Below are 19,602 nucleotides of genomic sequence, written 5' to 3' on the forward strand. Positions count from 1 at the left end.
AGGTGCTAAAGCAGCTCAGCAAGACCCTGTCTCTCAATAAAATACAAAACAGGTCTGGGGATGTGGCTCAGTAATTGAGTACCCTGAGTTCAATCTCTGGTACCAAATAATAATAATAATAATAATAATAATAATAATAATAATAATAATAATAATACCAAATCTAATATGATCAAAACAATTCACCAGTAATTAGCCTGCATGACACATAAAACAGAATATCCTTTATAGGAAGACAATATAATCCAGACTTCCTATGATGTATCATCTATAAATGACCAGAATATAATTAAAAAAAAATTTTTTTTGGTACCAGGGATTGAACCCAGGGATGCTTAACCATTGAGCCACAACCTCAGCCCTTTTTTTGCATTTTATTTAGATACAGGGTCTCATTGAGTTGCTAAGTGCATCCCTTAATTGCTGAGGCTAGCGTTGAACTCTTTTTTTTTTTTTAACAATTTCAATTTTTAATAATGGAAACATTTTGCTATTCCAGAAAAAATTTCAGGGGAGAAAAATCTTCCCTATAAAAATAAACTCATCAAAATTATAAATATTATAACTTTTTTACTTCTGCAATTTAAAATGCTCCCCTGCAATACCACCCCTGCATATAACACCTTTCCTGTACCATCACATTTTGAAGAGAAAACAGTATTACAGCAAAGCTCAGTTTTAATTTAATGTAACATTTGTAAAATGACTTTTTAAAATCTTTGGCCTTCAGAGCCTTTATTCTTATTTTACAACATTAAAAATGCTGCTGTAGTAACCAGTGTTTGGGAGAGAACATCACTCTTCTAGAACCATGAACAGACAGAATTTTAATACAGTAACTTCCAAATTGTAACTTGTAGTACACATGACAGGGAGGTTTGGATAAACACAGAGGAGAATATGCCTATTTCAGACAATCTACTTCAAGTAAAAAAAAAAAAAAAAGAATTCACAGATACCCAACAGCTACTACTTCAGGTTCTAACAGTGTCATGAATCTGAGAAACAAATGCTTCACAAACTATAAGTTTACTGGGATGAGTAATTAAAAGACCAGGTGGTTGATAACAGTATATTCAAACCCAATCCACAGTCTGAATAGGAAAACCAGTATTAAAATCATGAAGGCATTCCCTGAACAACAAAGGCCAAGTGTTGGGTGACAATGTCACTAAAACCTCATTGACGCACTAAAAAGAAGTTACACGCAAAATTAAACAATGTGTGCCATGCATAATTTATTAGCTTTGAACTCTTGATCCTCCTGCCTTAGCCTCCTGAGTCGATGGGATTATAGGCATATAGAATATCATTAAATTTTGCCAGAATGCAAAGAAGATAGAAAAATGAGAACCACAAGAGAAAATGTCACATATAAAAAAAGTTCCGTGAGCTGACCCAGATGTTAGGATTAGCAGAAAAAAAATTTAAAAAGTTTTTATAAAGAATTTCAAGGAATTAAAGAAAAGCTTAATCATAATGAATAAGTAGATATGGGTGTCAACATATAAATGAAAAATTTCTTTTAAAAGAAATAAAAAGTACAGTATTTGAAATGAAAAATTCATGAAACAAATCTATCATCAGATTATATAGTGCAAAAACATCAAAAAGTTAACTTGGAGATAGACCAATTAAAATTATCTGGTCTAAAAATCAGAAAGAAAAAAATAGAGACTTGGTTACTATCATTACAAAGTGACCTAATATACATATAATTAGATTTCTAGAAGAATAGAGGCATAAATTGTACAGAAAAAATATTTAAGACAATGATGGCTAAAATTATCTCAAATTAACAAAAAAGATGTTAACAGATTTAGGAAACTCAGTGAATACTAAAGTTAGTTACAAAGCAAATCACATCTAGATGCATCAGAGTCAACTGTAAATAATCAATTAGGAGGAAAAACGTCTTGAAGGCAATTAGAAAAAAGTGGTGTGTTACGCATAGGTAAAAATGACTAAAATGATAGCTGACTTCTTATCAGAAATGAGAGATTAAAGTGAAGGGAAAGGTTTAAGGTGCTAGAAGACAAAAACTGCTAATCTAGGATAAGTACTCTTCAAAACTGAAAGCAGAATAGACATTTTCAAATAAATAAAAAGTAAGAAAATTCAATACCAATAGATCTCTACTATTAACAATGCTAAAAGAACCTCTTCAGGATAAAAGGAGATGATCCATCAGGTAGAAACAGATGCACTGTGTGTTTTAGTTCACTGTGTAATAAATTTAATGATTTAAAATAAAAATTCTTTGTTATTTCTCCTTATTCTATGATTTGACTTTACATAACCTGATGGGTCCTTTGCTCTAGGTATTTATTAGTGCTTATGTGGTTTCCTTTAGCAGGGATTGTTTAACCAAAGGTAGAACTGACAAAATAGCTTTGTTTAAATGTCTGCTAGCTCAACTGGTTGGGTCAGGCTTATCTCCTCAAATGCTTTTAGTCATTCAGTCATTCTAAAATTTTTTATTTGTTGATTAGATTTCTAGAGGATAAAAGTAGAAGGTATACACCTTCCCAAGGTGTTAGGTCTAGGATTGGCATGGCATCACTTTCACCAAAAATATATTTTGTTCATTAAAACAAGACAAAAGACCAGCCCAGACTCAGCGGGTGGGAAAATAGATATTACTTCATAATGAGAGAAGCAACATGATACAGGAATGTGGAGAATTTGGGGTAGATATTTTTAAAGACAATGCACCATAAACAGAAATGAAAAGTACTAGAAATACTAAAATGTAGGTAAATATAAAAGACAATATGTATACATATTTATTCTTTTAATTTCTTGGAAACATGACTAAGGTAAAAAACATAGGGTATACAGCTGTAATATGTATGACGACAAAGCACAAAGGACTTGGGGAGATGTGAGAAAGTATCACAATTTAAATTATGAAAACTGTGATAAATTAAAGAATGCATTTCATAATTCCTGGAAACATTGCTAAAACAATAATGTAAAGCAATAAAGCTAAACGCTAATGGATAAATTAAATAAAATTTAATTTTTATTTAATGTAATTTTATTTAATTACATTAAATAAAAAAATGAATAGAATGAAAACAAGAAATAGATAAAAATACATCATGAATAGTAAGCCAAGAAGAATGCAGAGGCTATACTAACATCAGATGAATTTAATTCAAGATAAAGAGTTTTATAAGAGATAAGAAAGACATTTCATAATACCATAATGTGTTTTTAAGAACACAGAAACATGACACCATACAACCAAACATTTATATGCCCCAAATATATGAAAGCTGACAAAACTGAAGAGACAAATCTATACTTTGAATTTTTAACACCCTTTTAACAACTTACAGTAACACTATAAAAAAAAATCACTAATGATACACAAGAGTCTGAACAAAACTATCAACCACTTTAATCTTATTGACATTGACTGACAATGCCCAACAACTCCAGAATATATATTCTTTTCTAGTCCTCATGGAAACTTGCAAGATAGGTTATATTCTTGGCAAAAAATTTTAAATATTGAATTTCAGTTTGTTTGCTGATCACAGTAGAAATAAATGGGGTATTCTTTAATAAAACTGGTCATTAAATAAAAGCCCTACAAATCATCAATAAACAGTGTTTTAGTTATCTATTGTTATATTTTTAAAAATTCCAAAATTTAGTGGCTTTAAAAAATAACCATTTCCCAGGAGTGGTGGTGCACACCTGTAATTCCAGTGGCTCAGGAGGCTGAGGTAGGAGGATCGAGAGTTCAAAGCCAGCCTCAGTAATGGCGAGGCACTAAGCAACTCAGTGACACCCTGTCTCTAAATAAAATACAAAATAGGGCTAGGGATGTGGCTCAGTGGTCGAGAGCCTCTGAGTTCAATTCCCACTACCAAACAAACAACCATTTTATTTCTCATAATTTTGTAAGTCAAGACTTTAACCAAGGTTCTGCTCCAGCGTCACCTAGGCTCACCCATACAGCACACGCCTGATTTAGACTACAAGGTCTGAGATGGCTTTGTATGTACGGAACTAAGGTGCTGACTGTTGGCTTTATATAGTCTCCCTTTCCATGTGGTCTTTCATATGTCAGGGGCTTTCTTCAAATGGACTCTCCCTCCAGTAAGATAGCCTGAGCTTCTTTACAGTGTGGCACAGGGTACCACAGAGAAGAAAAAATGAGTTTGTGCCTTTAAAGGATACAGTCAGTCCTTCCTCAAGTCTCAATCTTGGGTAGGATCTTGGTCCATGCATTTTGGGGGAATTTATAGTTGGATGACATTTTAATCTACATTACTATGTGAAATGTCTTTGTTTTTATGATTTCATTTTTGCTACATTGTTCCTTTTCCATACAATTAACTACAATATAGGATAATCTATTAACGATAATGTCTCTTCAATTGGTTGTGTGAAGCTTGCTCTATAATAATTTATATAGAAAGAACTTATGGGAATAATATTCTCTAAATGACAATTTCCTGATTTAAAAACATATAATTTGTAGCCAGTACAATAGTGCATGCCTATAATCCTAGCTACTCAGGAGGTTGACAAGTAGGAGAATGGTAAGTTTGAGGAGAGCCTGGGCAACTTGGTGAGACTCTGTCTCAAGAAAAATAAAAACAAAACAAACATTAATGACTGCAGATGTAGCTCAGTGGTAGAGCACTCCTCAGTTCAATCCTCAGTGCTGGGGGTTAAAAAAGGTCATTCATCACCATACTAAGACACTCCTTAGAGAAAAGTAATTGCAAGAACATTGTTCTCCTTCCTTGGGATATTTTTTTTTCCTAGATTGGAATCTAGAAAGCCTTTTGTGTGCTTTATGCTCTCATTATGGGTATGTGGCTTTTTAAATCTTGTTCATGCCATTGGATGTAATATCAGATTTTGGGTTTTTTTTGGTGGTGCTGGGGATTGAACCCAGAGCCTTTTGCGTGTGAGGCAAGTACTCTTCCAACTAAGCTATATCCCCATCCCCAGTGGATTTTTTTTTTTTGGAGGGGAATCTCTTCTGAACACATTTTGTGCCAGATTGTACTTGAGAAAGGGAAGTGATATGTACAGCATGGAACGATATTAGTTTCTGATTTTCCCACTTTTTAAAATCTTTTTTAAAAAATTATTTATTTTTAATTCTAATTTGTTATATATGACAGCAGAATGCATTATAATTCATATTACACATATGGTACACAATTTTTCATATCTCTGGTTGTATACATAGTCACATCAGTTGTGTCTTTTTTTAAGAGAGAGAGAGAGAGAGAGAGAGAGGGAGGGAGGGAGGGGAGAGAGAGATTTTTAAATATTTATTTTTTAGTTCTCGGCGGACACAACATCTTTTTTTGTATGTGTTGCTGAGCATCGAACCCGGGCTGCATGCATTCCAGGCAAGCGCGCTACTGCTTGAGCCACATCCCCAGCCCCTAGTTGTGTCTTTATATGTGTACTTAGGGTAATGATGGTAATCTCATTCCACTGTTTTTTTCTATCTACTATTTAGATGTATTTGAGAACTTTAAGAAAAATCAGAAATACTCTTTCCTATTTTCATGAAAGCATGAATTTTTAGCCATATAAAATCTGTCCTGATGGGTTTTGGTTATATTTTTATACCTCATGAAAAGAGAAGAAATGTTCGCCAGGACAAGCCTCTAAACTGGAAGCTAATAGCCATGTTATCTTGTGTGCTCTCTTCTTCCACATCATCACTTAGGTTTGAGTGAGGCTAAAAACTAATGACACAAAGAACAGAAGGAAATTTTCTTGTGATTACTGTATATTGTTTAAAGACAGCAAAGAATCAACTATTTGTAGCATTTTGAAAAATCCACGTATAAATTTTTACTAGACTTTAAAATTTCTTCTTTGATACTCTGGTTCTACTCAAATGGTCCACTCTCAGAGGGGAAATTCAGAGAATCCTGGGAGAGTCATTATTTGTGAAGTCATAGTTATGAACAAAATCCTTTCTTGCAAAGACTTTCAAGCTGCCTCCCTTTAGCTTTCACTCATTAGTGCTGGTTGATACCTGATGCTATTAAAAAAAATCTGATCCTTATCTCACACATCCCTCTCACAAATATTGTAGAAGTACATTGTGATCCCACGAATCTTTGTCCATGGCCATCTTTCCCAGAATTCCCCAACTGTCTCTCATTTCACAGGGTTTAATCAACCTCCTTCCATCCTATTTCATATAAAGTAATCAACATTCCTTATAAAAGCTGACAGCACTTGGGTCCCCAGAACAATCCTTGTTGAGAAGGAAAAAAAAGAAATTCATGACCAAATAGTAGAGAAGGCAGCCAAGTCACTTAAAAGCTAAAACTGTAATAAAAGAGAAAAGAATGATCAAGGAACCAATTAAAAGACTATTCATGTATTTTTCTCCTAAGAACCATCAGCCATGCTTCCGTTTGCACAGGTCGTTGGAAAGCAAAGCAAAATCCAAAGGACCACCAGGAAAAGTAACATCTTACTCCCCTAGTCCAGCTGCTGACCCCTCTCCACAATCTCTATTTGCAATGGAAATCTTACACCTTCTGGATGAGACAGAATGATGTAAACCGCTGGCCAAACAAATGGGAAGGCAGCAGCCTATTGTTAGTTCCTGGTTCACTTCCATTAACCAGTACCGGCTAAAGGGGCGGGCAACTCCATTTCCACCTTCAAAGGAGGAGTTGGGCGGGGCTAGGTTTTGCGCATGCTCCCAAGGCAGGTTTCTGGGCATGCTCACCTTACCATATAACTGTGCTTTTTAAAAAACTTGGCATTAAAGATAAAGCAACCTTACTTTATACTTAATTGTGAATGGGCTGCTCTAACTACTCCTCTTTCATATTCATTTGGTATTTTTAACCATGCTTTATGTCTTCACTCTGTTTCAGGAGGCAGCTGGAGCCCACAGGTCTAGACCCTCATCTGGGTCCTGCCAGAGGAACCATCTACCACAAAGAGAATCAAGACAGTCATCGAAGACAACATTCCAAATTTTTATCCAAGTAGAGAATCCAACAGTTAAACTGTCTGCAAAAATGTAATTTTTTTTGTAGGTAGACTGAAACACTGCAATTTTATTTTGTTCTGAAAACACTGCAATTTTATTTTGTTCTAGTAAATAAAGTCAACCTAGATGAGTACAGAAAAGGGTGGAAACTTGGTACTAAGGTAATCAAATACAACTTAAAAATATGACCACACACATCTATTTTTTCTCTCACCCGAAACAGCTAAAGGACAATACACAGATTTCTAAAAAGATATATGAGGCAATGGTAGATGAAACAGTGCACAAATTCTTTGGAAGATAAAAAGTGGATAAGAAGAGGACAACAAATTCAAAAGAGCTGTGGAACCAAAACACTGGTATCTAGCTGGGGCTGACTGCAGGAACTGAAACCCTTTCAGTTTTCCAAAAACTCAGATGCACAAGCACAGGCACCACAGTATGGAGGAACTGAGAGGATCCGCACACCAAACACCAAGAGCACCACGTGCCCTCAGCTCCCTGTCTTTCCAACTTAAACCACCAATTTCACTGTAATGGTATAGGACTCGTCTTAGGATACAATGAGTTTTCCAGTGAAATCTTCAAATCTGACTCCCCCAGTGCAAAAGCTGGCTTGCCAACCAGTGCTGTTGGCATGAGGCCCAAAGGCCTCCCACCTGTTCACAACAGAGCTGCCTGTCAGCTTTGGGGAATTTCACCAGCACGATGATCAAAGGACACCAGATGTTTCAGATAAACTGCTAACAAGAACGAGAGACTCCAAAACAAAACTTTTAAAAAGAGGAGGAAGAAAGAAAAGCAAATAGAGGAAAAAGAGATAATACAGTGGGCAGGGTAACACTTTCTGAAAAGATATAATAAATATCCTCCCTGAGATATATTTTAAAAAGCTATAATAAATGTCCTCGGGGAGGATATTATATCCTTGAAATGGGAATAGGATATGATTAAAACAACAAGCTGAGAACAAGAGTTCTTGAAGAATATAAATGTGATACTATCATAACAAATTTTAAAGATAAAACACAAGAAAAGTCCAAGAACTGTGTTCTGTAAAATAATGCCAATTGCCTAGATTTTGAATTCTCCATATATTCCATAAAAACCACACCAGTCAACAAGGATAATCAAACCACCCCTAATCTAAGCCTACCACAAAATTAGGAGTCGGGAACTACTATAAACTTCCACTTGAAGGTAAACAGAGAATGAACATCCCAAACCAGCTGAGCTCTGAAGCCCTCACTGGTCTGGGGAGGCAGACAGAGACTGCACAGGAGCAGGACAGTGGGGCTCTAGCAGTGCCAGACAGATGAAGTTCATCCTCCAGAATGAGGTCACCCCAGGATGACTGAGATTGGTAGTTCAGAGCAGTGGCTGCTTAGGAATTCAAAGGAAGGGCTGGAAGGAGACGCAGTCAGACATCTAGGGACGCTCTGCTCTTAGGTGAGAAAGGGGTAATGCAGACAGCCTTCGACAGTCTATGGCAGGGAGAAAGAGAGAAGCAATGGGAGGAAATTCAGAAGGACAAAACCAAAAGCCTCACCCAGCCCTTTCCCTACCAGTAAAGGAAGCACCCTACTGAAGCCACTGTGCTTCTCTGTATTGATGAGAGAAAGAATTCTTTTTCGTGGCGGGGTGGGGTGGGGTGGGGAGGGAGGTACTGGAAATTGAACTCATGGGCATGAACCACTGAGCCACATTCCCAGCCCTATTTTGTATTTAATAGAGACAGGTTCTCACTGAGTGCCTCGCTTTTGCTGAGGCTGGCTTTGAACTCATGATCCTCAGCTTCTGGAGTTACCGGGATTACAGGTGTGCACCACTGTGCCAGGCTAGAAGGAACTCTTGAATTAAGAAGCTCAGTAAGGGTGAAAGATATATATAATGAAAATTACAGAACCTTAAAGAAAGAAATCAAAAAAAGACCTTAGAAGATAGAAAGATCTACCTTGCTCTTGGATAGGCAGAATTAATATTATCAAAATGACCATACTTCCAAAAGTGCTATACAGATTTAATGCAATTCCAATCAAAATCCCAATGACATTCCTCATAGAAATAGAAAAACAATCATGAAATTCATCTGGAAAAATAAGAGACCCAGAATAGCTAAAGCAATCCTTAGCAAGAAGAGTGAAGCAGGGGGCATCACTATATCAGACCTTAAACTATACTACAGAGCAACAGTAACAAAAACAGCATGGTATTGGCACCAAAACAGACTTGTAGACCAATGGTACAGAACAGAGGATACAGAGACTAACCCACAAAACTACAATTATCTTATATTAGACAAAGGTACCAAAAACATGCACTAGAGAAAAGATAGCATCTTCAACAAATTGTGCTGGGAGAACTGGAAATCCATATGCAACAAAATGAAATTAAACCCCTATCTCTCACCATGCACAAAACTCAACTCAAAATGGATCAAGGACCTGGGAATAAAACCAGAGACTCTGCATTTAATAGAAGAAAAAGTAGACCCTAATCTCCATCATGTGGGATTAGGCTCCAACTTCCTTAATAAGACTCTTTTGGTGCCAGAATTAAAATCAAGAATCAATAAATGGGATGGACTCAAACTAAAAAGTTTCTTTCTTCTCAGCAAAAGAAACAAATCTGTGAGGTGAATAGAAAGCCTACATCTTGGGAGCAAATCTTTACCCCTCACACATCAGATATAGCACTAATCTCTAGGGTATATAAAAAAACCTCAAAAGCTAAACACCAAAAAAAACCAAATAACCCAATCAATAAATGGGCCAAGGACCTGAACAGACACTTCTCAGAAGATAATATACAATCAGTCAACAAATACATGAAAAAATGTTCATCATTACTAGCTATTAGAGAAATGCAAATCAAAACCACTCTAAGATTTCATCTCACTCGTCAGAATGGCAGCTATTATGGATACAAACCACAATAAGTGTTGGCTAGGATGTGGGAGAAAAAGGCACACTCATACACTGCTGATAGGACTGCAAATTGGTGCAGCCAATATGAAAAGCAGTATGGAGATTACTTGGAAAATTGAGAATGGAAACACCATCTGACCCAGCTATCCATCTCCTCAATCTATATCCAAAGGACTTAAAAACAGTATACTACAGGACACAGATGCATCAATGTTTACAGCAGCACAATTCACAATAGCTAAACTGTGGGACCAACCTAGATGCCCTTCAATAGATGAATGGATTAAAAACTGTGGGGTGTGTGTGTGTGTGTGTATGTGTGTGTATACACACACATACACACACACACACACACACACATACAATGAAATATTACTCAGCAATAGAAGAAAATAAAATCATGGCATTTGCAGGTAAATGGATGGAGTTAGAAAAGATAATACTAAGTTAGCCAATCCCCAAAAAACCAAATGCTGAATGTTTTCTTTGATATAAGGAGGCTGATTCATAGTGGGATAGAGAGTGGGAGATGAGAGGAACAACAAGCTCTAGATAGGGCAGAGGGGTTGGAGGGGAAGGGAGGAGGCATGAGGTTATTAATGATGGTGGAATGTGATAATTATTATCCAAAGTACAGGTATGAATACAAGAACTGGGTGTGAATATACTGTGTATACAATCAGAGATATGAAAAATTGTGCTCTATATGTATAAGAATTATAATGCTTTCTGCTGTCATATATGAATAAAAATTTTTAAAAAAGGTCAGTAAAACCCTCTCACACCAGCCCATATTGACTCCCTCTTACTGATACAGGAGAACAGTCATTTTAAAAATAATCATGAGAAAAAAAAAACCCTTTCAAGTCTGAAATTCAAATATTTCAGAACAGAAAATGGACAAAAAGATAAATATTGGGGCTAGGGTTGTAGTTCAGTGGCAGAGTGCTTACTCAGCATGTGTGAGGCACTGGGCTTGATCCTTAGCCACCACATTAAAAAAATAAAATAAGGGCATGCTGTCTATCTACAACTATATATATATATATATATATATATATATATATGTATATATATATATATATATATATATATATATATATATAGAGAGAGAGAGAGAGAGAGAGAGAGAGAGAGAGAAGGGGGAGACACCAAATTTGAGAAAAAAAAAGGAAGACAAAATGATCTCCTACACCTCATGAGTCTTTTTATTTTTAATATGTATATTTTTAGTTGAAGTTGGACACAATGCCTTCATTTTTACTTTTGTTTTTATGTGGTGCTGAGGATTGAACCCAGGCCCTTGCACGTGCGAGGTGAGTGGTCTACCGCTGAGCCACCACCCCAGCCCCCCACCTCATGGGTCTTAAACGACCTAAAGCACATGACATAGTAGTACTGTTGATGAACACAATAAATGTCCATAAATATCAGTTGCAATTTAAAAAACATTCTACTATTGAGAAGAGGAATCACTGTGCAAAGCACCATCATAAAGATAGGAGGTTTACCAAATAAACTCCAGAGAAGATGTCTGCGTCAAGGGAGAAAAGGTTCAAATTTAATCCTTGAGACTGACAGGACCATAAACATTAATATCATCACTTGGATTCAAAGTCCAGCTTCAAGGGAACAAGGATTATTCTGGCAGTTCTTGGACCAGGAAGCCTTAAGAATGTCATCAGATGACTACAGGGCTGGGTAGGAAAGAAAGGTCCCAGAGCAGGACACAGGACTTCCTGTGGGGACGCATCTCACTCACACCCTACCTTGAGGTGATGGAGTCACTGGCTCACCTAACCCCAACTCACTTCCTTCCTCCTGCTCTCTGATCCCTCCTCCAGCTGCAGGCAGGGCATCAGAGGCCCACTGGCTATTCTCTGTCTCTCCCAGGATGGACTCCAGGTCTCCCTCCTCCAGGGTGCTCCCCTCAGAGGACAGCAGTTTATCCAAGCCAAATTTCAGTATGTCACTCAACTTGAATGAAGAAAATGAGAGATCCAGTTAGTTCTCATGAAAACACAGATGAGGATGTGTGACTTGCTAAGTGTCTAAATGATACCAGGTAATTCTTTCCCTGATGGACTTTCTTCTCTTCCATCACAAATGACACCTGCCAGGCTGTTTTGAAGTTGGATGAGGAATAAGCAGAGAGGTGATAAATGATGATCAGAGATGTTGACTTTGACAATTATTTACAATACCAAAAAAAATTGGGGCCTCCAATTTTTTTGAGGAGTGGGGGCAGATAAAATGATTCCAGCATCTTCTATAGCACTTCTCACCAGCATTTTTTACAGGCACTTCCAGCAGTCCTGAGAGAACTCAGAGAACCTGTTGGCTACCTTCTTACCTCTCCCACTGTCAAACTCTTATAAAGAGAAGGTGCCACTGAATACCTCATCTCACCATGAGCTGCCACCTGTCCTTGCCAAGCCGCTTTGCTACTACAGTGGTTTATGGGACCCACTTTGGCAAAACCATAACCACCCTGATCACCAGACCCAAAAGCCCTTTCTCAATTTCAATCTCCCTGGATAGTCCTGCAGCACTCCCCATCCTGCCCTCTTGCTCCCCCTAGGGGATATACTCAGCCTACTTCCTAAGGCTACAAGAACCAGAATCTTAGATAGTGTTACCTGGCTTTCATTTGCTACTTGCAACTTTCCACCTCCCTAAGTATTATCTCTTAGGAATTCTGAACCAATTGGGATCCACATCATGGGACTTCATTTTCATTTTGCCCTTTTAGATTTGGTTAGTTATCTCTAGATTGCCTATTCTGTAACTTGGAAACTTTAGCTTGAAAATACCCGAGATGAAAACTATGACAAAAACTAAGCAAAACCATACCTGTTATATTTATATTTAACTTTGGTGTACACATATATATAACCAAGCCAAATGGCTTTGGCATTTAGTACCCAAAACAGAAGAAAGCCTAGTATTTATGATGAGGCTCACTCCATACTGGGACCCTTCCCTCTTCCACTCCTTGGACTATGTCTCCTGGCTTCCCTCGCTACTGCTCACTCACAACATGTCTTTAAGGAACTACCCATTTTTTAAATGAAAACCACTTTATTATAGTAACTAAGAGCATGTAGTTGGAAGTTAAAGAGTGCTCAGATTAGAGTCATGAATCTGATGTTTGGAAAATTTCTTAAGATGGAGGTAAAGACAACGTCTATCTCATTTTTTTGTTATTCTTCTTCTGAAACAACTGGAAAAAGTGCATGTCACACAATGCTTAGCACACAGTACGCATTCAATAAGTGTTCACCGCATCTGTATCTGTTCTCTGTTTCTGTTGTGTTCTCCTTCTAAGACAAGGAACCTGCTTTCCTTTATCAGGACTTCACTGCTCTATACTGCTTAGATTTATCAAACCAGAATCACGTCTTTTACTATTAAATTCTTTTAATAACTTAAAAAAATGTCCTGCTGTATTTTGAGACAAGGCAGTGAGTTATCACCCTTGTTCCTGGCAACCATAAATAACTCACAGTCTGGTGGGGAGGAAAGAATCAAGACAGAACCAGAGTGTGATTTCTTGCCATGGCTTGGGCAGGAAGTCCCACCGAGGTCCTCTCCACCAGCCCATAGTTTGTTCTGGCCCCAGGATCTGGTCCCATGGCAGAGTTTGTGCCTGTGCATTTCACAATGATGTGCTAGCAGCCAATGTCACAGGGAAACCCCTGACTGAATGCCTGGAGCTCCCTCCACTGGGGAACCATCTCCTCTAACTCCTGACACCTGTGCCTTCACAACAGCCCATGATGAGCTCCTCTCCCAACGTCCTGTAAAGAAGTATATTTAGACACCTACAGTGTACACGCACCTCTCTCTCCAGCTTTCCCTTCCATTTGAACTTGCCTCTTCAATAGTGTGAAAATAAAATGCACAGCCTGCCTGGCCACCATGACAGATGAGCATGCAGAAGACTCAAAACACAGACTCCAGTTACTCTCTAAGATAAACTAAAGTCAAGCAAACAAACAAAACCTAGGGTTCTTCTTTCGGGTTCTAGTACCCCCAAATCTGTGACCCTTTCCTGCAGGTCAGTGACTCCCTAACAAAAACAGCACCTTCCCTGTCTGCAATGCTGATGTGTAAGGATACAGATGTGAGAAAACTGCCATTTTTAGACTCATGCTTGGGCTAGTTGTAAATTTGATGATTCTGCTTGTAATACTATGTAATTTTTTCCCTTTCATATACCTCTTGAATTTTTTGTTTGATAAGCAGATTCTTTTAAAGCCTGGTTTTTCTTGCAAACTTTTCTAATTCCTTTCTTTTCTGAGTCTCCCTCTAACAATAATGTATATTGATTTTTACTACAAACTCTGTTGACTAAAGCCTACATTATCTTCATCTTTCTAATTTCTATCCCTATCTTCCTACTTTCTACTCTCATCTTTCAGGCTTAAAGGCTTAAAGCCATCTTGGAACTTGCTCTCTCTCACTGCCTGCCTCAAAAGAATAGCCAACTCCAGTCATTTCTCTGCAGTTTCCTACAGCAGACTTTCCCACAGCTACTACCTTTTCTCAGACATTTATTACTCTCTTCATGCTTGAATCATACTAGATACTAGGGGTTGATCTCTCTGCATCTAATCCCTCAGAAGGACTTGGGGTATATTATAATATAGGTTCAATTTTATCTCAAAGGCTGCTGCTAAGGAATAACTCTAAACCTCCTACCAAAAGAGAGCTCTCTAGGATATTCTAAGACAGCATTTGACTCCCATCTAATTTTTCCTTCTTCAACAAATTAACTCTAGTGCTTTCATCCCTATATCCTATGGCATAATTTTGAATTACTAATCTTGTTCACTCATTTCTGAGTATGGAATGAGTACTGTAAGTCACTACTCAAAGGGTCTGGGATTAAGGAGGAGGTATGGAACTAATCATCACTGATTAAAAAAAAAAGGAAGAAAAAAAAGAACTTAAACAAATTCTCTTTTAACTCGTGGCACACTCATCTTTAGAAGCCATAAAGTGATTAGATCCATGATGTTCAGTTACATGCTCAAAGTCATACATCCAAAAAGGGATAAGATGTGAATTTCAATCCAAGTTAGATGGTTCAAAGCTCATTCTCTTTATTCTATTTTCTCTGCCTTTAAATGCCACCCTCATTTTTAGCTTGTATGGCACCTTGCATGTAGTTAGGTACTGAGAGGGTAAGAATTAGGCCAATGAAAAAATGTGTAATTTGCAACAATGGGTGGTTAATGCTGGTCCTTTTTATTTGCATTCTCATCCACAGATAGTACTGGTTATAAATCATGAGACTCTAAAAAGAACACATTTTACCTGGAGGTCAGGATCAGCCAAAAGTTTCTGGGCTCCCAGAGTAAAATGGTCTCTTTCTATGATCGTGTTGGTGAGCTGCAGTTTGGAGGCTGCTTTCCTATAAACTATTTTTTCCACAGTGTCTCGGCCAATCGGCTGGATCACTTTCACAGCCCTGTACGGGAGTCAAATGAGAGCAGTGTTAGAAGTCTGCAAAGCTGGGGAAAAAAGCATGCCAGGAAAATACACCCAAAAGGAAGCAAAACCAAATGCCACATTCAGGGAACAATGAAAAGGACACTGCTCATTGGGACCTGAGCATTTGTTAGAGAAATCTGGCCTCAAATTCTTCCTGAACTTTTCCCCAAAAGAGGAAGAGGAAGGAAGACCAAGTGACCACTATTGGGCCTTCATCTGTAGCCAGGATAACCCCTGGCAGGCATGTTACCTCAAGTCAAAGAGTAGCTGAACACAACTTTGTTTCCTCTTTGTGGTACTGGGAACCCAACCCAGGAGAGCTTTACCATGAAGTTATAATCCCAGCCTTAAAAAAAAAAAGTTTTGAGACAGGGTTTAGGTAAGTTGCAAGGTTGGCTTTAAACTTGATCTTCCTGCTTGAGTCTCCCATGCTGATAATGATTACAGGCATGTGCACCCACTGGCTTTAACTTCATTTTTAAACTGAATTAGGATCTAATGTGAGAAACATGAACTAAATAAATTCTAAGTTTCTTCTAATCATTTTGGAATTTAACTGTTCTTTTCAACAAAGTGAGTCTGAACTGATCATGGGACCACTGATCCCCCAACATGATTCTACAAGCCAGCAGCACAACGGGGTTCAAACCCAGTGGACTCTAACTCCAACGTGGCATTGTTGTCAGGACTACACAGTCCACCTTTCTCCCCAATCCACAGCTGCAAGCCAACAGAGCAGAAAGGTGCCAATGTCTAACTCACTCACTTGTTCTGGCCAATTCGGTGAGCTCTGGCAGCTGCCCGCAAGTCATTTTGAGGATTAAAATCACTGTCAGAAAAAATAACAGTATCTGCTGCTTTTAAGTTCATGCCAACTCCACCTGAAAACCATACAAAAAAGGAGCATGATCAGCAACACACAAATAAGGAACTAGAAAACACACAAGGCAGGACTGGGTCCTACTGAAAATCTGAAATCAGTCCAACTGACTGGTTTCATCCTTCAAACTGAAATTTCTGCCCCAAACTTCAGGTTTTGACCACCCTACAGTGGTCAAAAGTGCTACCTCACCTTTCATTGCATGAACTGGGAAAATTTAATTATCAAATATAACAGAATGAGAGGTAAGCAGAAGAAAAGGATGCTTAAGTTAATTGCATGAAGACATTTAATATTTGTTTGAAAACCTTGATTGGATTTTGCTTCAAACAGTCTGTGAATAAGGACACAAGTTCTTTCAGAAAACAGCTCCAAAAATAAGAGGTCTGGGGGCTGCAGTTGTAGCTCAGTGATAACACACAAGTGATAGAACACGTGAGGCACTGGGTTCCTTCCTCATCACCACATAAAAATAAATAAAATAAAGGTATCATCTGTTATGGTTTAGATGTGGTGTCCTCCAAAAGCTCACATGTGAGACAATGCAAGAAGGTTTGGAGGAGAAATGACTGGGATATGGCTTTAACCTAATCAGTGAATGAATCGCTAATGGGATTAACTGAGTGGTAACTGCGGCAGGTGGGTGTGGCTGGAGGAAGGGGTTCAGCAGGAACATGGCTAAGGGGTATATATTTTGTATCTGGACAGTGGAGTCTCTCTCTCTTTGCTTTCTGATCATCATGTGAGCTGCTACCCTCAGTCACACACTCCTGCCAGGATGCTGCCTCCCCTGGAGCTCCAAGGAATGGAGTCGGCCTTCTATGGACTAAGACCTCTGAAACCATGAGCCCTCCAATAAACATTCCTCCTCCACAGTTGGTTCTGGTCACAGAGGTGAAAAAGCTGACTAAAACAGTGCCCATCTACAACTAAAAATGTATCTTAAAACAAAGAGAGGTCTGCAGTGGGCAGTAAGAAACACACATGACCACACTTGCAGCTTCAACAAGGTAGGAAGACCTGACGCTAGCTATGATTAGAGCAGATGATACCTGCCTCTGAGTGGAGAAAACCTGAGAGTGTCTTCCTGTACTGGTTTCCACACTGATCAAAGAAGATGTCGTAAAATCAGTTCAAGACAAGAACACTCAATGCAACAACTCTCTGGTCTTTCTCCAATGGTGCAGGAAAAGGCCAAAAGAGCACTTTGGGTTCAGGAATTTAGAGTACTAAGAAGCAAACCACAGGCTTCTCTTTGATAAATGTGGAAACTGTACAGAACACACTCTAGCCAGGGTCACTGGAGCTCATTGCTAAAACAGGCCTGAAAGGGCTTGTTCCAAGAACTGAATGAAGGGTTCCTTTCTACAGGACTACTAACTCCTGGCTGGATGTAAGACAAGCCAGGCAGGAACATTCTCATTGAAGTCTTCCTATAAAATCAAAGTTGGAATAAAGAAATACTAATGACTGAATACGGAGAAAGGCTACGTTATACCCAATAATAAGAGCTACACTTCTATTTTACTACTGCCAAGCACTGCTCATGGCACTTTACATGTGTTGACTCTTCTAACCCTCACAACAACCCTGTGTCCTTGCTAGCACTATTCTCATTTTGCAGATGCTGAAATGGAAACAGCTAGATTAAGGGATTTATTTGAAGTTGCACCAGTAGAAGGTAAAACAGTCAGGATTCCATCCCATATTCCAGAATCTGAGGTCATTACTCCTGGGACAGAGACAGGGTCTCACAGTGTTGCCCAGGCTGGCCTTTAACTCCTGGGCTCAAGCCATCCTCCTGCCTCAGCCTCCTGAGTAGCTGGAACTGTAGGCATGCACTACTGTGCCAGGCTCCAGAACCTTTTTGTCCACTGTATGCTAATTATCAAGGCAGTCATCTCATTTGAAAATGTGTTTGTGTTCCATAAGAATTATCTTTCTTGGGCTGGGGATGTGGCTCAAGCGGTAGCATGCTTGCCTGGCATGCATGCGACCCGGGTTCGATACTCAGCACCACATACAAACAAAGATGTTGTGCTCGCCGAAAACTAAAAAAAATAAATAATTCTCTCTCTCTCTCTCTCTCTCTCTCTCTCTCTCTCTCTCTCTAAAAAATAATAATAATAAAGTTGCTTTGTCATCACTAAAAAAGTTTAAAAAAAAATTATCTTTCTCTTGAGTTAATAGTGGCTAGTGCAGCCCTTCTTCACCAAAGATGATATTTTAAGCTGCATTTAGTTGTTTGGGACATATTCCTAAGCTATCGCTGCCATCTGCCGGCAATATGTGGTAACAACCTCGTGGAAAGCTGGAAGGAAACATTAAATGAAAACGTGGCACAGGTATAGCTACAACACGATGGCACGTATGACAGTTAGTGCGTGGAAAAGGCTAATGTCCAGGACTGCTTCAGCTTCTAGATAATCTACTCTGAGGCCTCCAAGGAGATTAACTAATTTTAGATGTTTCAAACATTATTTGCTCTCTAAATATGAAAAAAAAAATTAAAACGCGGGGCTGGGGATGTGGCTCAAGCGGTAGTGTGCTCGCCTGGCATGCGTGTGGCCCGGGTTCGATCCTCAGCACCACATACAAACAACGATGTTGTATCTGCCGATAACTAAAAAATAAATATTAAAAAATTCTCTCTCTCCCTCTAAAAAAAAAAAAATCTTAAACACATAAATGGAATTCCTCTCCCAACACTGACCATGCCTTTGACCACATCCTTTGAGCTTCCCCAAAGAATAATCATGAGACAATGGGACTGAATGTGGTATGTGACCTGGGAAGAGACTGGACCAAAGGAATCTGATTGTATCTTATTATTGGCTTTAAAACACACACTAGAGAAATGATCTCCTGATACTCAAGGGTCATATCTAACACTTCTTTTATAGACCCATATAGTACAAAGCACTTACTAAGTGCTTTCTACATAAGGATGACCTTTCGTTCCATAAAGACATTAATTTCTTTATCATCAAGGACACAATTCCTGTTTGTGTTCCTATATCTATTCTATCAGGATTACCATCAAAAAAGTAAGATCATGAAACTCAGACTATGAATTCAAAATTAATTTAGGGCTTTTTGATTCAGAATGTAAGAAAAATTCCATTTCCCCAAACCGATTTCAAATTATTTAATACTATGTGAAAGCAACTGGGAAAACCACAAGTGTCATTTATTTATGATTAAGTCATATGGACAATACCATGATAATTATAAATAGCTGTCAGTTTCACTTTAGTCACATTTTAAACAACAAATCTTTATTAAACTGT

The 19,602-nt window shown here is 38.3% G+C and overlaps 1 protein-coding gene and 1 non-coding gene across 13 annotated transcripts in view; both read right to left on the reverse strand.

Moving 5' to 3' along the window:
• LOC144374792 (transport and Golgi organization protein 1 homolog) overlaps window positions 1-19,602 on the reverse strand; it is a 78,121-nt gene that overhangs the window by 30,110 nt on the left and 28,409 nt on the right. For 11 of the 12 annotated variants that reach the window (XM_078037546.1, XM_078037547.1, XM_078037537.1 and 8 more), the window contains 2 exons: window positions 16,199-16,313; window positions 15,256-15,409 (listed from right to left, as the gene is read on the reverse strand). The exons of the other annotated variant lie outside the window; for it this stretch is intronic. In XM_078037546.1, coding sequence (XP_077893672.1) covers window positions 15,256-15,409; window positions 16,199-16,313 — 269 coding nt within the window. The remainder of the gene's footprint in view (window positions 1-15,255; window positions 15,410-16,198; window positions 16,314-19,602) is intronic. 12 annotated transcript variants of the gene reach the window in all.
• Trnav-cac (transfer RNA valine (anticodon CAC)) lies at window positions 4,897-4,969 on the reverse strand. Its single transcript has one exon. It is a non-coding gene; the product is annotated as a tRNA-Val (tRNA).

The sequence above is a fragment of the Ictidomys tridecemlineatus genome, unplaced genomic scaffold (assembly GCF_052094955.1).
Source record: "Ictidomys tridecemlineatus isolate mIctTri1 unplaced genomic scaffold, mIctTri1.hap1 Scaffold_88, whole genome shotgun sequence".
NCBI classification, from domain to species: Eukaryota; Metazoa; Chordata; class Mammalia; order Rodentia; family Sciuridae; genus Ictidomys; species Ictidomys tridecemlineatus.